The sequence below is a fragment of the Eublepharis macularius genome, chromosome 4, assembly GCF_028583425.1.
Source record: "Eublepharis macularius isolate TG4126 chromosome 4, MPM_Emac_v1.0, whole genome shotgun sequence".
Taxonomy (NCBI): Eukaryota; Metazoa; Chordata; class Lepidosauria; order Squamata; family Eublepharidae; genus Eublepharis; species Eublepharis macularius.
Genome location: NC_072793.1, coordinates 110414240 through 110431062, shown reverse-complemented (window position 1 = coordinate 110431062; position 16823 = coordinate 110414240). Strand labels below are relative to the sequence as shown.

The 16823-nt window shown below is 41.0% G+C and overlaps 1 protein-coding gene across 2 annotated transcripts in view; it reads left to right on the top strand.

Moving 5' to 3' along the window:
• The first annotated feature begins 6013 nt into the window (after window positions 1-6013).
• IQSEC1 (IQ motif and Sec7 domain ArfGEF 1) overlaps window positions 6014-16823 on the top strand; it is a 166437-nt gene continuing 155627 nt past the window's right edge. For both annotated transcript variants that reach the window (XM_054977287.1, XM_054977289.1), the window contains exon 1: window positions 6014-6215. In XM_054977287.1, the coding sequence (XP_054833262.1) occupies window positions 6151-6215 (65 nt within the window). In that variant the 5' untranslated portion in view covers window positions 6014-6150. The remainder of the gene's footprint in view (window positions 6216-16823) is intronic.

Sequence of the window (16823 nt, the reverse complement as noted above, 5' to 3'; positions counted from 1 at the left end):
CAATAGCTGTTCATCTTACCCATCTGGTAGCAAGTAGGCCCTCTCCATGCTATGTTGGTGCAGCATGGAGGCTTGCCAAAGTGAAGGATCAAAAATGGTAGGTAGGGTTTAATGTGTACTCAGAAGCAATCTTTTCTAACCTTCAGCACATCACCAGGTGACATGGGAACCAATCAGGTCAAAGCAACTAATGGGCACTACTATGAGAACATTCAGGGAGGATAGTTAGAACTTCCTGAGACTGGTCTTCAAGGCCATTTCACTAAGGACTCAGAGACTGCTTGCAGGTGTTGCTGATTAGCTGATATTTCATCTAGGCCTGGGTCTGCAGACGCTTACTACACTGACCCACACTGAACCAATGTTCAGCCATCCTTGCTGGAATCCTATGCATTAGGCCCAACTTCCACACAACTATAAATATAACCTTGGTGTGATTAGTAGATTCTGTTTTATACAATAAAATTATACTTTAGCGTCCTTTGTAGATTATAAACTTCAGTTCTGCTTCCTTATACATAAAATTATACATTAGCTCTTAATCTGAAACAGAAGTAGCAGGGCCTAAGGAGGAGCAAGGGAGGACAAAAAGGCCATTTGATCCAGATCTCAAATTTAGACACTTTTAGGGAGACTGTATTTGGTAAGTTTCACAACTGGACTGAAAGCTTTATGTTTCAGCTTTCTTTCTCTAAAATATGTTGATAGAGATAAATTAAAAAATAAGTTTCAAATAGCACACTGTGTTTTTATGTATACACAAGCAACTGCACTGGGCCTAAAATTCCTCTTTGTGTCCTGGTCAAAAGATCCAGTGTTATGCTGTTATTCATGGAAAACAGCCATTCTCTGGAATATTCCATTCTATGAACTCAGCCTGTATCAAGTTCAATGCCCGGCACTTTTATTTTCATACTGCATTTCTATTGATGGCAGAACAACTGACTGAACAACTTTCTGTTACTTCTTTTTCCTGTTGTTTCAAAAGCTATCAAGTGTAATGATCGTTCCAATTTATTCATGTGTTTAAAATATTGTTTGTTCCATATATGCCTCCAAGGTAGCTTACAGTAAAATGTACAGGGGAAATTCATTACAGTAAAAACAGAGCAAGTTAAATTGGGTGGCACCTGAAAGCTAACATAAGATTTTGATGGGTATGCTTAGATGATGGTGTTTCGAACTTTGGATGCCACCAACAGAAAATGCCACATGTGAGACAGTTGTCTACCTTATCTAGAGAGGAGATAGATTTCATCTCTGTGCTAGGTGTTATACTTGTTTAAAAATGTTGCTACCATTCCTTATTGTATCTGTTTCTCAGAATGTCCTAACTGTTGTTCATTATTGTACTTTGCTCAGTGAATGTTTTAGCTGTTGTATCGTCGAAGGCTTTCACGGCTGGAGAACGATAGTTGTTGTGGATTTTCCGGGCTGTATAGCCGTGGTCTTGGCATTGTAGTTCCTGACGTTTCGCCAGCAGCTGTGACTGGCATCTTCAGAGGTGTAGCACCAAAAGACAGAGATCTCTGTGTCACAGTCTGTGACACTGTGACACTGAGAGATCTCTGTCTTTTGGTGCTACACCTCTGAAGATGCCAGTCACAGCTGCTGGTGAAACGTCAGGAACTACAATGCCAAGACCACGGCTATACAGCCCGGAAAATCCACAACAACCATCGTTTTAACTGTTGGTTATACTGTATTTTCACTCACACTGTATAATCCGCTTTGAATCTCAGTAAAAAAGGCAGACTATTAAATAAAAATAATAATAACACAGGGCCAGTTGCAACACAGAAGGATGGGTGGGAGGGGATTACTGTACAGTTTAACCCTAATTCACCCTAATTTAAAAAAATCCCTGTTCTGTTGCTATTATCCTTCAAGAATGTGATCACATATTTACAGTGCAATCCTAAGAAGAGTTACTCCAGTCTAAGGCCATTGAAATCAATGGGCTTAGACTGGTGTAACTCTGCTTAGGATTGCACTGTTAGAGTTCTGCACAGTTTACTCTACTTCCACCCATCTGCTAAAAATGCATCATCATTGTTCTTCCTTTTCTTCATTGGGTGTTTATATGAAGAAAATAATGTATTTGAGGAAATATTTGTGTCATTTTTTTTCACTGTGGACATAAAATCCCACTCTGTTCCGAATAGCTATTTGGAATTTCTACAGTGTTATTTTTAGTGCTAGTATTCTAGCCAAATTGTAATCGTAAAACCACATGCTTGGAACAAATGTGTAAAGAATGAGAAGATTTTATTTTTGGTTATCAGTCTTTGCACAGTAGCTGACATAGATGGATTTATGTGAACAGCTCCTGGAGGGGGAGGGGACGTGAGGGAACTTCTGAGCTTTGGTATTATGGATTTCTCTGCATCAGGAGATTCTTGTCAGTAAGAGTAGACCTTGAAAAAGGATATTTTGTCACAATTAAAAAAGCAGGATATTTCTTCAGAGTTTTTGTGTATATGCATATATCCTCAGTTTTTAAAGAACAGCTTAAATAAATTCAAAAGATAAATGAGTTTTTAAGTAAGATATATAAGTGAATATTTAAGTAAGTTAAAGAAATGTAAAGACAGTGCATGGTTTAGATGAGGAAAGAGGACAGCAGAATGGGTAGAACTATAAAGGCTCATAATATGGACTGTGTTCTAATTTCTATTAGACATTATTTAAATTAAAACCAAGTAATAACACTTTGAGTGAGACTTGCTGAAGTCTGTTAAAAACTTAGTAAAAGCACAGAACTGATTTACACAAATACCTTTTTAGATATGGCTGCAAAGTGAAAAAAGAGAGCTGTCCTTTTAAAAGAATGGACTTTTGAGATAACTCTGATGTTTTGTCATGATTCAAAATTACGTTTTTTCATGTTATTCATAACCTATATTTTCCCATAAAATGGTGGGCAGAAAACTAAGATTGCTTCCACACCGAAGTTTTGCTCCAATTTGGCATTCATTTTTTCTGGAGAATCCATATGCTGTCCTTTCATAATCAGCTGCTTTCCAGGTTTGTCCATTAGCTCCAATCTTTCCCAAACCTGGTTTGCTTTGATCTTTTTGGAAAGATTAATGTCAAAGAGTGCTTGCATGCTGTGCAGATTAGAAGGTGAGCATTTTTAATGGTTTCACTCACATCAACATGAATTTGGCTTGCCTAAGCCTCTGTGGCAGCCATTTCCCCATTCCATTGGAGGGCCTTGGGGGGCTTTAAAAAACTGTAATCGTTAGATTGCTGCAATGTTATAATGATCTATCAACACATATATTAGTTGCTTTGAATTTCCAGATTTCATTTTTATAAGTAAGTCTACAGCCATTTCCCCTTAAATTTAGAACAAGTCTTTAGCTCTTTCCCTTTACACCTTTCCTCTTATATGTCTACAACAAAAAGGGCTAGAGACATATTTTAAAAAAAATGAAATCTGGGAATCCAGAGGAACAGCTAGATCATAACAATAGATTGTTATAACTTTATAGTGCTGTATCACAATAGAAATGGCTGATTTTTAAAAAGCTGGAAAAGCCCTCCGATGGTTGGTGGGGGGAAATGCAGAGAAAATGACAGAGGACAAAGTGCACAACATTCCTGGGTGGACCCTGCACTGCCACTACGAATGCCTCTGTATTTACTGCTGTGGTGACATGAAAACAGAGAATTCTCACTGTGTGAATGCAGCCTATGACAGACAATAGACAGGGTTAGTCAACATTCCAGCACATCTGATGTCTATTGTAGTATAAATCCATTTTCAACTTTTGTGTGCAATAGGATACGAAATCTAAATTTGGTAAAGATGAATTATTTTTGTGTATGTTGACTATGAGATTAAACTGCTGCTAACCTTCTTCATGGCTGCTCACCCCCTATATCCACTTAAATTTATGTCAGCTTCTACTAGTCAACTAGTTAGTAATGGCAAGTAGGCTATATGACTTGTTCATATCATGTATGGTATATGAACCCACTTCAGTGTGCTTTTAATGGCATGTGAATCTGGCAGCTTATACTTGCAGCAAGTTCAAGAGGTAAAGTTGCTCTTACAAGCTGGGCAGTTCTGTGAATGGACCCGTAATTTTGGCAATATGAAAGCCAACTAATTCAATTTTAACAAAACTAGAGGCAGGATTTGGTTCTAGAAGCCTGGACTCATTCAAATGACAAGTAACAATAGGAGAGATCTTTTAAATGCATGCGGAGTGCCCTATGTCGCTCTAATAACATCTGCCATCCTTCATACCAGGCTGTAGCTTTCAGAGCGCCAGAGCTTGCCCAATTCTAAAAGTAGCCAACACATTTGCTTGGCTGGCAGTACTTTTAGGTCAGTGAAATGGTGTGTGATCAGAGAAGCAATCTCCAGGATGCCCAGGCATCATTCTTGTAAGAACGTAAGAGTTGCCCTGGCCAATCAGACTAGTGGTCCATCCAATCCAGCATTCTGCTTCGCACAGCAACCATGGCATAGGGCGTGGGGGAAATGTAACAAATAGCTTTCTGTGTCATAATTGGGTAGTTGAATGCCTTATGTTGACCTTGATGAGCTCCTGCAGCTTTCAAGGTATCTCCCAAATGATAACTGGACTGTAGACTTGATGCTGAGCCAACAATCCAACAGTTGCCTAATACCGGTAAAGCCACATTGGTATATAGGATAGGCACCATTTTAGCTGCAAAGTCAAAATAATTTCTGCCTGGATCTTAACTTTGTAAAATTCAAATTTGGCTTAAATCTTTCTGCTCTCCATTTTATCATCACAACAACCATGTGAGGTAGGTTAGGCTGGGTGAGACTGGCCCAAGGTAATCCTGCAAGCTTCTATGTAGGGATACAAGCTCTCCCAATGGTCTTCCTGTTCTTTACTCTCCAGCTCACTGAGGACTAGCAAGAGGGGAAAATATTAATGGAGCCACACTGGTGGTACAACATCACTTCTAACAAATACCCAGAAATGGTCATGTTGCCAGCGTGATGTTGACGTGACACTGCCCAAATTCTAAAACATCATGCAGACAACATAACATCACTTTTGGTATTGACCAGAAGTGATTTTGTACTATGGGCAGTGTCATTACCACAGATATGCGCTGGTTGCCAACCATTGACTGGCAACTACCTCCATGGCCGAGTGGGGATTCAAACCAGGATCCAACACTCTTAACTACTACATAAGAATGTTTCACACTCCTATGCAAGTAGATTTAAAACTGCAGAAACCAATTTGACCAGCTACAGGCACGTGGATTTTGCAGTTCAAAGTTTTGAGGTCTTTTAAGATTTTAGTTTTAATTAATTTTGAACCCAATTATGTGAAGAAAATGCCTTTAGTGAAGATAGGAGACATTTCTTAGATTTCAGAGAAAGACTCACAGAAGGAGAAACCTTGGATCAAGAAAGGAAAAGGGCTAGGAGCGGGGAAAGGGGACAAAGGAAAGCAACTCCACGCTACTTTCAAAGCCAACGCAAACATTTGTTGGTACCAAAGCCAAGTGTGTGCCTGCCTGGGGAAGCAGCAGCTTCCAGTGTCACTAAAGCTGCTGAATAGCAATGAAGTCTGCCTTTCCCGGTCTGAATGCAACTATTAATAGCGCTGCCAGAGCCCCCACTCTTTCCATCACGTGAAGGGAGGATGGGAGGAAAGTGTAAGCAGGAGGCGGCAGCGGCGGCTGCTCCTGCATCCTCCTCCTTGTGACATTCCTGCAATGCCGAGAGAGATTCTCTCTTTAACCTCAGACTCTGCTCCCTTCCTGTGGCGGTAGCAACCGCTACTGCTCCTTGCCCCCCTCCCTTCTCTTTGCGCTGGAAACCCATCTCTGCTTAATAAGATCGATGGACCCCTCCCATCTTTGGCATTTGTATTCCCGGCTCACACTATTGGCGCGCTGCTAGCGGAATGGAAGTGTGTAAGGGTGTGAGTGGGGCGCGCGTGCGCGCTTCGAGCTGAGAAGGGTGGACCTGGGAAGGCTTGTGCCTTTCTGGACCCCCCGCTCAGCCGTTTTCGCAGAGGGTCCTGGGGCGCTCCTTGGGGCGCCCCTCGCTGCTCTCTCTGCAGTCACGGTGTGGGATTGAAGGCGCGTGCGGGGAAAGGATATGCTAGCGGCTCGGGGCCCCTGCCTTGTTACTTCTCTCCAGCCATGTGGTGCTTGCACTGTAACTCGGAGAGGACCCAGTCACTGCTGGAGCTGGAGCTTGACAGCTGGTAAGCCATTTCCGTGTACTGGAAATGTTTCCTGAAACAGAACGAGTCGTTTTTACGGGGCTGGATTATTTTTCCTCTTGTGTTTCGGTCTGAGAACAGCTTTGTTCAGTTATGAACACTGCTTTTGTTTATGTGTGAGAGACTGTGTGCGAGACCAATCAGGCAAGAAAAAGAATCAGCTGTACATACAATACCAATCTTGTGACACAAAGGCCTTTTTCTCAGTTTTCAGTGTCGCTGACTTTAATAAAATAACTTTTTACAGAAATGTAGTTTAGCAAATCGCCCTCACACAGTTATTGTGTTTCAGTACACAGCCTTACCATAAAATAGAAATATAAAATCGCCAAAAAAATCAGTGTAAAATCTGCTTTTTCTTTGCATTGCTGTATGCTTATTCTGTTTGCATATTCATGATATAGTAGATGTTGTTTCAGAGTTTTAAATGGTTTGCAACTGTATCTCGATTACAGTCAACTGTAGCATTGTTTCCAGGATTTCTTGTGGGTTTTAGGCCCTTTTATATTCTACAGCATATTTACTTGGTTTCCAAAAGCAAAACACTACTGCAATGCCATCTGTCCATCATAGAATTGAAATTAAAAGCTTAGTCATTTGAAGATGGAATCAAAAGTTGTTTAACTACTTAGCCATGTTGTTACTTATTAACAGATGGGATATGAAACTGCCAACAGCATTTTTTAAAAATAGTAATTTGTTCCAAATATCTCATTTCTCATAGCCTCTTCCATTTTTTATTGCACTATATCTTATTTTCATTACTTTTTAATGAAGGTAACTACTAGTTTCTCCTGAGATACCAAGCTTACTTATGTGGAAGAAATTCCACTGAATCTGTAGGGGTTGTATAACCATATTTTTATACTGAAAACCTTATTTTTGCCATTGCTTTTGGTATTAGTTCCAGGTCATCTAGAAAAACTGCTTAAGAGTTCATTAGTCAGCGGCTGCAGTTATACATTGCATTACAATGCTGCTGAGGCCATTAACCAGAGTTGACTGGATTCAAAGCATGGCTTACTTCAGGATAGAGGATGGAGAACAAATCATACTTTGTGGCAAAACAAGCAGCTGTGGATTGTTGTATTTAATTTTCTACTATGTATGAGGGGAGAGCATGTACAAGCCTAAACTTTCCTATAACAACAAACCAGATTTGTTCAGATTCTTGCCACTGTGTTTAGATAGGCCAGAGCACTTGCTTTCCCGGCAGAAGGTTCTGGGTTTAGTTACTGGCATTTCCTATTGGAGGATCTGAGGCAGCAGGTGCTGAAAAGTACCTTTTTGACTGAGACCATAGAAAGTCATTGCCAGTCAGAGTAGGGCCACCAGTCTTATTCTGTGAAGGGTAGCCTTGTGTGTGTCCTCAGTAGCAATGGAGCAGCAGCCTCAGTGGCAGTGACAAGTCCCTGAAGTGATAATGAAGCCCCTATAAAGTTTACCTGAGTTGTAAGACAACACAACAAAGTGGTCTGAAGATAACCTAAATGTTTTTAAGTTAATGTTATAAAATAGGACAAAAACTCACACCCCTTCCTGCTATATGTACATAAACGTTCAATTGTAAATTGAAGACTTCATCATAATATAGAGTATCATATAATTAATTTAGAAAAAAATATTGTACTGTTTGGTTTATACATAGAAAAGTATAAGCATTGGTTATATATGTTTCCTGACAGAAAATGAATTGTAAAGGAATTTAATGCATAGTGCCATTAGTTAATTGTTTTTATGCCTAGGGAATCTTCCACAATCAAGGGATCTAAAACACTTCTATTGCATCTGATGATTGGTTCATACAGAATTTTAATATAGTTTATTTATTCCATATATACAATTCTTTTGTGTAGTAATCAGTAAGAGAAAATTAACAAGACTCTCAACAAGTATATCATCACACAAAATGAGAACAAGCCAGTGAGCTTAGAAACTTAAGACAGTGATCCCCAACGTTGTCTCTTTAGGCACTATGATAATGGCCAATACGTTTCCTGACACTCACTTGCTTCTTCCCCACAGCAAAGAGCCAATCCTAGCTATTCTCCTCTTCACTGAGTAGGAAATGCTGCGGAAGAACCCAGGAGGCTGTCTCCATGTATAGCATAAATACAGCATAACACCCCCCCCTCCCCGGCAATTTTTTGTTATTGGGCCCAGCCCCCATTTTGTTGTGTACCAGGTAAATTCCAAACATGCCCACAGGTTTAACAGTGTTGAAAACTGCAGACATAGGTTAGCAAATTCCATTTGAATAGTTATTGCAGCTATGAATGTATCTAATTCTCAATATGGCTAAATCTGTGGATACTTAAATCCAGAGACTAGAGCCATGCACAGGAAAGACTGATCTGTCTACAAACCTAAAAATGGGCTTTTCGGCATGTTTTTTAAAAAAATTTGGTCGGTACTGGCCCCATTCAGCTTCAGTGTATCCCGAGTTCTGCACACATGGTTAAAATATGCTGGCTTGGTCTTCAAATTTGAGTTCTGCATGGTGAAAAGGTACATCTGCTGAAGAATCGATTTTCTTCCAGGTTTTTTGCGTTTTTTTCCTGCACGGATACCCTTTTTTAAATAGTAAAGTTAAAAGATGGCTGTTTTGAATAGCAGAATGTTTTCTTCAGAGTAAGCACTGCCCCTGCCTTTTATGCCCCTGTGTCCTGATTGGTTGAAAAGCAGTGTGTAACCACACACTTTCTCCTCCTTTCTGCCCCCGTTACTCTTGGCCTTCTTCCTTTAAAAAACATAAAATGTTGTCATTGTTTATTACGTATTTTAGTTCAGTTTTTTCCTAGTTTTTAAAAAATATTTTTGAAACAACTATGTTGTATTGCAAAGTTGTTGTTTAATCCAAAGTTCGTCCTTGCAACTTTGGAGGGAGAAGCGTTGACATGGCTAACAGAAAAACTTCAGAGAGCCTTGAATCCTGCTTGATATTTTAAAGCTTCCCTCCAGAACACCTCACCTAATCAACACACAGAAATGTTGTCATTGTTTGTTATGTGTTGTCTGTGCATGCTGGCCTCAGAAGTATAAAGTAAATTCCCAACACAGGAAATTAGGATGCCATTTTGTGCAGGAGTCTCTGTTTCCAGAATTTTTTAGTCCAGTTTCCCTCCCTCCCTAAATTTTTAATTTTTTTTAACAAAAGCATTGCAACATTGCTGATTTTTATTTTTTTTAAAATCCTGCTTAATATTTTAAACTTTCCATCCAGAACCCCTCAGCCACTCAATACAGAAATCTTGTTAAATGTGGAGCTCAAATAACACCAGCCTATCATTGACAAACAAGTACAGGGTGAGGTAGAAGTTCACCACAACCCTCTCTAAAGTCCAAACATTGCAACTTTGTAATGCATTCACACACACATAAAAAACACTGATGAAACTGCAAGTGCCATTCATTCATTCATTCATTCATTCATTCATTCATTCATTCATTCTATTTGTATCCCGCCCTTCCTGCAAATGGGCTCAGGGTGGCTAATAATAGCAATAAATACAACTTTAAAACAGAGAACAAATCACAATCACATGAATTCAATCTTAATTTCAGTTTCAGGCACCATCGACAAATTCCATATCAAAAAATTCCACTATCAAAAAGTGTAAAAAGCTAAAAAATCTAGCCATGGTATAGCACTCGGAGCAGGACAGAGCAGGGTGTGGCAGTCAAAAGTAGGGACAGGATGCTGTCTCTCAACCAAACACCCAGCGGAATATCTGTCTTGCAGGCCCTGTGGAACTGAAACAAATCCGACAGGGCCCAGATCTCCAATGGGAGAGCATTCCACCAGGCTGGGGCCAGAGCCGAAAAGGACCTGGCCCTGGTTGAGACCAGGCAAACATCCCTTAGGCCAGAGACCATCAGGAGCTGCTTGTCCACAGAACGCAAGGCCCTGCAGGGGCATAATAGGAAAGGCGTTCCCGTGGATATGTCAGCCTCAGTCCGTTAAGGGCTTTGAATACCAACACCAACACCTTGAATTGGATCCGGTACTCAACTGGGAGCCAGTGCAGCTGGCACAGCACTGGATGAATATGTCCTCTAAATGGAGTCCCAGTAAGGACCTGTGCAGCCACATTCTGGACCAGCTGTAACTTCCTGGTCAAGCCCAATGGCAGCCCCGTGTAGAGCAAGTTGCAGTAGTCTAACTAGGGTTTCTATCCCCCCGCTCGGGGCGGGGGATCTCCTGATCCCTCCCTCCCCCGCGCCTGCTTACCTAGTGGGTGGGTGGGCGTGCTCCCTGGGGTGCCCCATCCCCGGGTAGTGTGGCAGGCCCCTGGGTGTTGGGTGCGCTCCCGCACCGAGAGAGCAGGCGGTGGCAGAGAGAAAGCAGGCGCTGGTTGCAAGAGCACGCCGCTCTCACTACTGCCGCTGCCCCCCGCTTTCTCACCACGGCCGCCACCATTGCTCTGCAGCTGGCGCCAACAGGGTCAAGGGTGCGGCAGCGGCAAAAGAGCGAGCTGCAGTGGCCATGGCCTGCTTTCTCGTCGCCGCTGCCACCGCGCCCCTTGTCCCTGCCAGTGAGGGCAGCACAGGGGAAGCAGCAGCGAGAGAGAATAATATTGGGATGTTTGGAACCGTCAATCCAGGAAAGGATTTCCACCTGTGCCTGGGCTTTTTTGCCTCCTTTCCTGGATTGACGGTTCCAAACATCCCAATATTATTGGGAAGGATTTTCTGTTGTCAACAGTTTGACACATTCCCAGATAAGGAAATGGGGAAATTTTTCTTCTTTTTTTTACTGCAAGGAAAGTAAGATGTTTTCACCAATGATAATGAAAAGCACTTTGGAGTCTCTTAGCACAAGCTGTGTGCGCATGTGAATGGTTTGATTGCTTGATGGCAACCTGGAGAGCTGTGGCATCTTTTTAACAGTGCTTCCGGTCTGATTATCTTTATGCCCAGGATGAAGTGAGCCTTTTTACTCACGAAACGGGTTAATAACAATTTGCCTGCAAACTCCCGTCGGCGTTTTTTCAAGTATTTATTCTATTTCTGGACCGTGAATGAACAACACCTTGCACAGTCTCCCCACCCACCGGCTTCTCTCATTGTATCCAGCATTTGCACTTTAAAGTTTCAAATGAATTCTGGACGGTGAAGATTCATGTTATAAACGGATGGACTTTGTGATTTTGGAATTGTGATGATTTGATGTTCTAAACGGATGGACTTTGTATTTTGTAATTGTATTTATGATGCATGTTAAATTTACTTAGCACTTTTGCACCTTGCACTTTGGAAGAATATATATAATTAATTTCTAGATTTGTCTATCCCCGGTTTGTTGGTTTTTCTCAGTTTGGTTCTGGGGCTGCCCATTGTTTCCTTTCCTACACACCAAAGTACGGCATGCAGACATCTGTTCCCCTAGTGCTACCCTCTGTCCCCGACCGTGGAGAAAGGAGTTCAGCCAGTGCAGGACTGTGCCAAGTATCCCTGCAGTGGCAGGGCGGTGGATCAAAAGATTGTAATCAACTGTGTCGAACACAACTGTAAGATCTAAACATATCAGCAGCACCAACCTGCCTCAATCCAGGTGACATCACAGATCATCTTTGAGGGCGACCAGTGCTGTCTTGGTGTAATGACCAGGCTGTAAGCTGGACTGGTATGGGTCCAGAGTAGAGGAATCCTCTAAGAATACTGCCAGAAAGTCCACAACAGATATGGGGTATTTTTTTCTAAGCTCAGAAATAAATACCAGACACCACTTTGGTTCTACTTCCTCAAGTGTGGAATCCAAAGTGGATCCAATCCTCATGGGTCAAATACCCAGTAAACCCACTGTAAGTGAGTATGTGGAAAAGCCCAATGTCTCAGGTTTGCTGAAAAATCTGAAATCCAAAAAACCCACCCACCCATGTAATAATAGAAGCAGTGCCTGTAGCTTTAATAAGTGGATGCCCTCGGTGGATGTTGCTAGGCAACCACAAAGCCTTCAAGCCTCTGTCAGTAAAAGCCAGACAGAGGCAGAGCCCTTTCCATTACTATTTTGACCTTTGACTTTGAGGGAGGACTTATTGAGGCCAGGCCCAACAGCAACCACCAGGCAACTTGCTGCCATGTGACTTGTCATACTCACACGGGCCTACTTGCTTGCTGCTGTTCTAGGATCTGGGAAACCCAGGTTTGGATCCACATTCTGCAGAGGGAACTCACTGATTGACTTCGGGCCTGTTACACATTTTCAGCCTAACCTATCTCACAGGGTTGTTGTGAGGATAAAACGGAGGAGAGGAGAATGATGTAAGCTGCTTTGGGTCTCCATTTTGGAGAAAGGCAGGGTATAAGAGAAATAACAAATATAGCTGATGATGGAGGGGGCAGATAAAAGCTAGGTTGGCTGGTGGGTGGAAGGAGAGAAGAAAGCAGAGAAAGGTGAGGATATAGTGGTTGTCAGGAGAAGGAAAAGAGAAAATAGTGTGAGGAAGGGGGAAATGATGTGCCCCATGCAAGTCCTTGCTGGTTTCCCATCATGCAGCTGGGTCCATCCTGGCAGCTGGGGCAATACAACTGAGCCACCCTTTTCTCCAGTAGAGGCTGCCAGGAACAAGGAAGGAAGGAAACCTAAGACAGCTTGACAGATAAAGATAGGTTGGCTGGTGGATGGAAAGGAGGGAGAATATATGGGGGAAGGGAAAATGAGATGCTCCCTCAAGTCCTTGGGGGGGGTCCCTCTCTTATTCTGTAATAAAACTAATCCACAATTGGCAGTTTTCTTTTGGTAATATAAATAATTCACTAATAGCTTTGAGCTGTATTTGGCATGATGCATGTTGTACCATTCCCATTAATATAGGGGAGATCTTAATTTGTTTGTAAGGACAAAACTTGAGTGTTGTAGCATAGTGGTTAAGTGGTTGGGTTGCAAATCAGCAGTCTACTGGTTGGACTCCCACTACTGCCATGAGCTCAGCAGGTGGCCTTGGATAAGCCACTCCTCTCAGTCCCAGCTCTCCAGCTGTATTGTGGGGATAATAATAACACAGACTTTGTTCTTTGCTTTGTGTGGTCACTAATCTGTCCAGAAGGGCAGTGTATAAGCACACTGTTACTGTTTTTATTAGCCCTTTTCAGATACTCAGTTTTGGTACACAGTCTGCACATAATGGGGGCAAGTATTGCATGCAATCCTCTTAATACCAAGGCTGCCATTTTATGAGGAAGGAGTGGTGTGCATAGTTTCCATGCGCGTTTGGCTTTGGTACTTGCAAATGGAACCCCAGGTATTTGAGGGTGTGTGTTTGCATGTTCTAAAGTTGTATGTGTGGTGAAAATCATTTGTTTCGCTGTTGGCTCAAATAGAAACTGCACAGTGTGTTCCTTTTATGCACAGCTGGAGTGCCAAATTGAATGTCTCAAAAGGGCTCTTAAGTGAGGCAATATTTTATTTAGATAATAAATGTACATTATTTTTGTGTTTGCCTTGAGGATTCTTACTCTGTATTCAGTTTTGTATTCATATGTTTCATCACTGGGTGCACTTTTCTGTCCAGTACTATATTAGTATTGCTCCATTTTAATTTTGTCATGCTAAAGAACTTGGGGTGGGATACATTTATCTTTACAATAATCCTGTGAGGTATGTTAGACTGAATTGGGAATAACCCAAGGTCACCTGGTGAGCTTCATAGGTGAGCGTTGGTTCCCCCATTTGAATCAACTTTTGCATGCACATGAAAGGAAGAACTTAAGAGCCAAGTATTGGTGTGACTTCTGGTCAGCAGTAAGTTACTGGCATAAGGTTTTTATAATTGGAAGACTGATCCTCTGTTATATATCACTTCATAAGATTTTAGAAAGCATTTTGGAGATTAGCTCAGACTTTGATGACCTTTAATTTCTGCATAGATCATGAATGATCAGATCACTGCCTTCACCATTTATCTGGAGTATTTAACATTTACAGATATTTCATCCTGTACAGTGAAACACACAATTCTAAAGATATTTGCAGGTCTCAGCACTTGAAAATTGTGTGTTCCCTTTTCATGGATTATTTGTTTTTTTGGGTCATACCAGAACATATCTTTACCAACATCTATGAGCTTGATTGGTTCTGCTTATGTTCTTTTTCTACTCTCACAAACCTAAATAGTTGTTGGGTTTGTTTTTGGTAGCTGGTAGAAGTTCAAACAAATTTGATATTTTTAAATCAGGGAGTTTTAACTAGTACAGAGTTTAAAGGTAGTTGAACTAAAGGATATATGTTCTCAATTCGTGTTTGAAGTGAGCTCTTTAAAGGCCTGAACTAAACTGCTTCCAGTCCAAATGGATTCCAGAAATTCACACCTGATCTTTAAACAGGCCAAATAAAACCACATCTGAGAAGATATATATCATTTGGAAACACCACATGCATAGTGGATCAGAGCTTTGAACATCTATGGAAGCTGTCTTAAAGTGTGCTTTAAAGTATAGCCTGAAGCAATAATAGGTAGGCTGTTACGCTGCTGCAAGATCACACAAGTTAAGCAGGTCATGTTAGGTTACTCCAAGTGCATAGTAGTGTTCCAAAAGACAAAGCTGCCGTAAGCACGATTCCTTTGGCATGTAATGATTCAATTAGCAGTGTTCTCCCTTTTGTGTGAAAAACAAATCTGGAGTTTCTGAGCTTTTTTTTGGATGCTACCTTTTACTCTGTTCTAATCATCAGTGTGCTCATGATCAAACAGCTCCTTCTGAACAGGTACGGCACATAAATTTCAGGTAATATCTTTCTTTGGCCTTAATGTTTTCTTTTTCTGCAGTGTAAAGATAGGCATAAGTTTCACTTTTGCTTTTTGTTGCCTTCTTGTGGTGGTGACCTATGCTAGTAAAGCAGCACTGATCCCAAATGTAAGGTGTCAGTCCAATATATTGTTCTGCACAGGAAAGTAGTGGATCTTGTTTAATGCATATCTGCCTATAATTATTAGTAATGTACTGTGATTGAGGTTTTCCTTAAGCATTATCATTTAAACCCTTAAGTCTATGTTTTCCTACTGGCAAGTGCCTTTACCGGCTGCAGTGATAAAAGACTCAGGTTAACAGTTATACACATCTTGAATAGGAGGCACTGCAGTTGTGAAACTGTGTGATGTTAGTTTTAGTTGATGTTATTTCCAGTTGTAACACTAATGCTTGGCAAGAGAGACCATATGCTTTTAGCTAATACCGAGAAACAAATGTCCACAAGAATGAAACGCCTCTATCTCCCTCCCCTGCCCCCTGAAAATCTGTGATGAAAATGGGTATCTGCAGACAAGCAAGTAGAAAAAAATAGAAAATATGGCTGTATAATGATCACCTCCCTGTTACTGAAATAAACTTTTATGCTAATATTTGCTGATTCAGAATGCTACAAAGAACTGAAGCCATTGTTTTCAGAAGTATTTTAACACAGTTTGGTTTTGTTGTAATTTTTGGAAGCAATTTCCCTGAAATTAAAATTATCGTTTAGTCATGAACAAAATGAATCCAAAGTGATTTTTGGGAGGGTATGAGTTTTTGTGAGGCACAGCTCACTTCTTTAGAACTGAAGTATCTCACTTCTTTGGTATCTGAAGAACTGAGCTGCGTCTCACAAAAGCTCATGCCCTACAATAAATTTTGTTAGTCTTATAGGTGCTACTGGTCTCTTGCTCTTTTCTACTGTTGTGTTAGTCTGTCTACAGACAAACACAATGGCCCATCTCAAAGTAATTTTTATTATGGATGCTCATAGTACGTGCCATCATATACTAACCTGACCAGAATGTTGAATCCAAGGAGGGAAAGCTACCCAGATGAAGGAGCTGTTTCAATTCCCAGTGACTGCTTTCATTTAATTTTCTGGCATAAAGTAAATGAGTTGTAATTTGCATCTCACAATAGGGATCAAGTTTAGACTTAACCTAGCTTAGCCCTTGAGGGCATTTTTTAAATTTGTTTCTGTACCTCTTGTTTATTTCTAAGGAAGAAAATTAAGGTCTTGTGAATAAAATAATAGAATTGGGAGACTACAGTGTCTTCCAAGATTGCATATATATCACTATAAGGTTTCTTAGGGGTGTGCACCGGTGAAATATTCAGTTTTGGTAGGGTATGAGCTTTCGGGAACCCGAAGCACACACCCCTAAGTTTCTTGCAATAGGCTTGCTTTTTCTCCACCACCATCCATATATCATAATGACAAGCATTTTATTGTCGTCCATATAAAAGCCAGTGCTCAGGCATTTTTGCATTACACTTTTTTTTTTTTGGTCTGAAGCAAATGAACATAAAGGAAGCTCTGACTCTTGAAAGTTCATACCCTGGAAATCTAGTTGGTCTTTTAAGGTGCTACTGGATCTTAATCTTGCTCTTCTACTACAGACCAACATGGCTACCCCTCTGAAAACATTTTATATGGCATTCAATAATGTGGACTGGAAATAGAAGTTGCCTCTGAAATCTATGGCTCAAAGCAATTGTTTTACATTGTTTCATGGCACATTTGACTCCTCCATTTCAAGGCTTGGTCATACTGGAATCACAGTTCTAGGTACCATCTTGTCCTCTAGAAAGTGCATACAAATGGTGATTTCTTTGCCCAAAAAGGGCTAAAGTACA